Below are 3786 nucleotides of genomic sequence, written 5' to 3'. Positions count from 1 at the left end.
TACAACATTTACTTGACTTCCTGAACAGTAGGCCTTTACCAGGAGTGCCCTTCAGATATCGTAGAATGTGTTCGACAGTTGTCATATATTCCTCGTAGGGAGCTTGCATGACCTAACTGACAACACTCACTGCATATGATATGTCAGGTCTCATGTGAGATAAATATATCAACTTCCCGACTAATCGCTGATATCTCTCTTTACTGACAGGAGTTCCATTGTTAACATTACTCAGTTTGGCATTATACTCCATAGGGGTGTCTACTGGTTTACACCCAGCCATTCCTATTTCTTTGAGGAGTTCCAGAGTGTACTTTTGTTGTGAGACTGAGATACTCTTCTTCAACCGAGCCACCTCTATCCCAAGAAAGTACCGTAATTTTCCAAGATCTTTAATTTCAAATTCTTCGGCCATTTTTGTTTAAGTCTCATAATTTCAACAGTGTCATCAACGATCAACACAATGTCATCTACATAAACAATAAGTATTGAGATCTTTCCTGAACCAGACTTCTTTGTAAATAACGTGTGGTCTGAGTGCCCATGATCATACCCCTGTGCTTTAACAAAGGTGGTGAATCTGTCAAACCAGGCTCTTGGAAATTGGTTCAACCCATACAATGACTTCTTTAATCTACAAACCCGGTGCTTAAACTAGTTCTCGAAGCCAGGTGGAGGGCTCATATAGAATTCTTCTTCAAGTTCTCTATTAAGAAAAGCATTCTTCACGTCGAATTGATACAGAGGCGAATCTTTATTAACAGCAACAGATAATAGCACTCGGATCGTATTGAATTTGGCTACAGGGGAGAATATCTCAGAATAATCAATACCAAAGGTTTAAGTAAAGTCTTTGGCGACTAGTCTCGCCTTGTATTTGTCGATCGTGTCATCGGATTTTTACTTAATAGTAAATACCCATTTACATCCAACCGTCTTGTGCCCCTCAGGAAGAGCAACCTGTTCCCATGTCTCATTTTTCTCTAGAGCTCTCATTTCTTCCATAACTGCAGCCTTCCACTCAGGAGCTTCCATGGCAACATGAATACTACTTGGAACCATTACCATATCTAGGCTGGTAGTGAGAGCCTTGAACTCGGGAGATAAGTTACTATATGTCATGTAACTATGCATAGGAAAATTCGTACATGATCTAGTCCCTTTTCTCAAGGCAATGGAAAGATCGAGAGACGTATCACGACTTTCCTCTTCTCCAAGCTTCTTATTACAACCAGCTGTTTGATCCATGGACCTTTCTTTAGAAGGACTTTCCACACAATCACCTTCCCTTCCATTATTTTCGTTTTCTGGAGTTATTTCCCCAGTGTTGTTTTTTCCATCAGTTTCTTCATCCTCCTCAATCCCTTCTATTTTCTCATCACTGTCACCAATTTCTATATCTTTGTCCACTCTGCAAGTATTAGTCTCAACACAATCATCAGTATCAAAAATTGGGATGTTCATACCTGGAGTTGAGACCGAGTTAGACTCATGAACTGGAGCTGGAGAAACGACAGGCAACATTGTTTCCTTCCTGAGATTCTTCCTGTAGTATGTTATCTAAGGGACTTGATTGGTAGGAAGAACAGGACCAACATGTTCAGGTTCAACCGACATCTCTAGGGGAACGGAATACGTGGACCAGTTAGCCTCTTCACTAGGATCTCCCCCTGAAGAGGACTAATGGGAAAGAAAGGTTGATCCTCAAGAAAGGTGGGCATCCATAGAAACAAAGTATTTTCGAGATGAGGGATGATAACATTTGTACCCACGTTGATGGAGAGGGTACCCAACAAAGACACATTTCTGGGCACGAGGGGTAAATTTCGTATGGTTAAGACCATGGGTATGGACAAAGACATCATAACCAAACACCTGGAGAGATACGTTGGGGATTAGCCAAGTGTTGGGATATGACTCTTTGAAACAATTAAGGGGAGTGTGAAATGCTAAAACATGGGAAGGCATGCGGTTGATGAGCTGGACTGTAGTGAGGATAGCATCTTCCCACAAATAGGAAGGAAGAGAGGTAGATATCATAAGGGAACAATGACCTTTACCAGATGCCTATTTTTTCTCTCGGCTACTCCGTTCTGCTAAGGAGTATAGGCACACGAGCTTTGATGGACAATCCCTTTAAAATCTAGGAAGTCCCGGAAAGAGATATTAACAAACTCATGCCCATTGTCACTTCGTAAAATGGCAATTTTTGTGTTGAACTAGGTTTCTACTGTAGCATAGAATTGTTGGAATACAGAGGACACCTCAAACTTATTGGCCAAAAGGAAAACCCAGGTCAGTCTGGTGTGGTCGTCAATAAAGGTGACAAACCAACACTTGCCTGTAGAAGTGGTGGTTGGTGAAGGACCCCAGACATCACTATGGATAAGACTGAAAGATTTGGATGGTTTGTAAGGCTGAGAATGAAAGGGGACACGACTTTGTTTAGCCTGGATATATACATTGCAATGTAAGGACGATATATTAATATTATGAAATAAATGTGGAAAAAGATACTTCATATATTGAAAATTAGGATGTCCCAGATGGTAATGCCATAACATAAAATCAGTTTCAGTAGTAGAAAAATTCAAAGAAATAAAATTAGTCCTATAACCATCCCTAGAAAAAGTCTCATCAATTAGAAAATAGAGCCCCCTATCGTGCCGGACAGTGCCAATCGTCGTCCCTGAGCTCAGATCCTGAAACAAAACAATGTCAGGTGAGAAAACAGTCTGACAGTTCAGGTCTTTTGTAATTTTACTGACAGATAATAAGTTGTATGAAATTCTATGAACATGCAACATATCACGCAATATTAGACCCTCAAAAGGAGAAAGATGTCATTTTCCTGCGACAGAAGCAAAGGACTCATCTGTGATTCTAAACTTTCATTGTCGACACTCGGGTGGTATGATATAAAATGATCAGAAGATCCGGCCAGGTGATCTGTTGCTCCTAAATCCACAATCTAGGGCTTTTTGCCATTAATGCTAATAAAATCGAAGGACTGAGCCGTACCTGAATGTGCAATAACATTGACCCCGATAGCACTTAAGTTACTTTGACCATCTGCTTAAGGTTGAGCTTGGGCTTTGTCATTCGTCGAGTCGTTCACACGAGCCTGTCTAGGATCAGACTTATCCTGTGACTGACGTCGTTTGTAATTGGGAGGTTTTCCATGCAACTTCCAGCATTGATCTTTTGTGTGCCATGGTTTTTTGCAATGCTCACAAACAAGTGGAGGTTTCTTATCACTGTCAGATCCGGAGGATTTTGTGGCAAAAGCAGCAGCGTCAGTAGATGTGACTACTGAATTAATCATTGCACTAGATCTGTCTTCTTCCAAGCATACTTCAGAACACACCTTCATAAGCGACGGTGTAGGACGTTGGCCCAATATTCTACTGTGAACACCATCAAACTTCGGATTTAGCCTAGCCAAAAAATCATACACACGATTAGCTTCCTCAATTTTACAATACTGAGTCCCGTCATATGTACACTTCCAGATAATTTCACAGCATAAGTCCATTTCTTGCCATAACAGGGATAATTTGTTGAAGTACGACGTTACGTCCATAGTCCCTTGCTTGCATAAGGTACATAGGCGGGATGCATTCTACTTCTTTGAATACAGCTATTGTACTGCATCCCAAATGTCTTTGGCAGTTGCCATATAAAGCAACGGTCTGCCTATTTGAGGTTCAATGCTACTCACCAGAATTGACCGTAGCAATGAATCTTCTGCTTTCCATATGTTATTGGGGGTTACCAAGCTCAGGA

The 3786-nt window shown here is 41.0% G+C and overlaps 1 protein-coding gene across 1 annotated transcript; it reads right to left on the bottom strand.

The window, feature by feature from the left end:
• Nucleotides 1-3076: 3076 nt before the first annotated feature.
• Nucleotides 3077-3583, bottom strand: LOC150032199 (uncharacterized). The gene has a single exon (XM_090308441.1). The coding sequence runs from the start codon at nt 3581-3583 to the stop codon at nt 3077-3079; it is 507 nt and encodes a 168-aa protein (XP_090164567.1).
• Between the last annotated feature and the right edge of the window lie 203 nt (nt 3584-3786).

Source organism: Benincasa hispida, chromosome 12, assembly GCF_027475165.1.
Source record: "Benincasa hispida cultivar pf3 chromosome 12, pf3_genome.v1.1, whole genome shotgun sequence".
NCBI classification, from domain to species: Eukaryota; Viridiplantae; Streptophyta; class Magnoliopsida; order Cucurbitales; family Cucurbitaceae; genus Benincasa; species Benincasa hispida.
This window is presented reverse-complemented; position numbering and strand designations above follow the sequence as displayed.

Coding starts and splice junctions, on each gene's coding strand:
- LOC150032199 (XM_090308441.1), bottom strand. CDS start 3,583: ATGGACGTAACGTCGTACTTCAACAAATTATCCCTGTTATGGCAAGAA.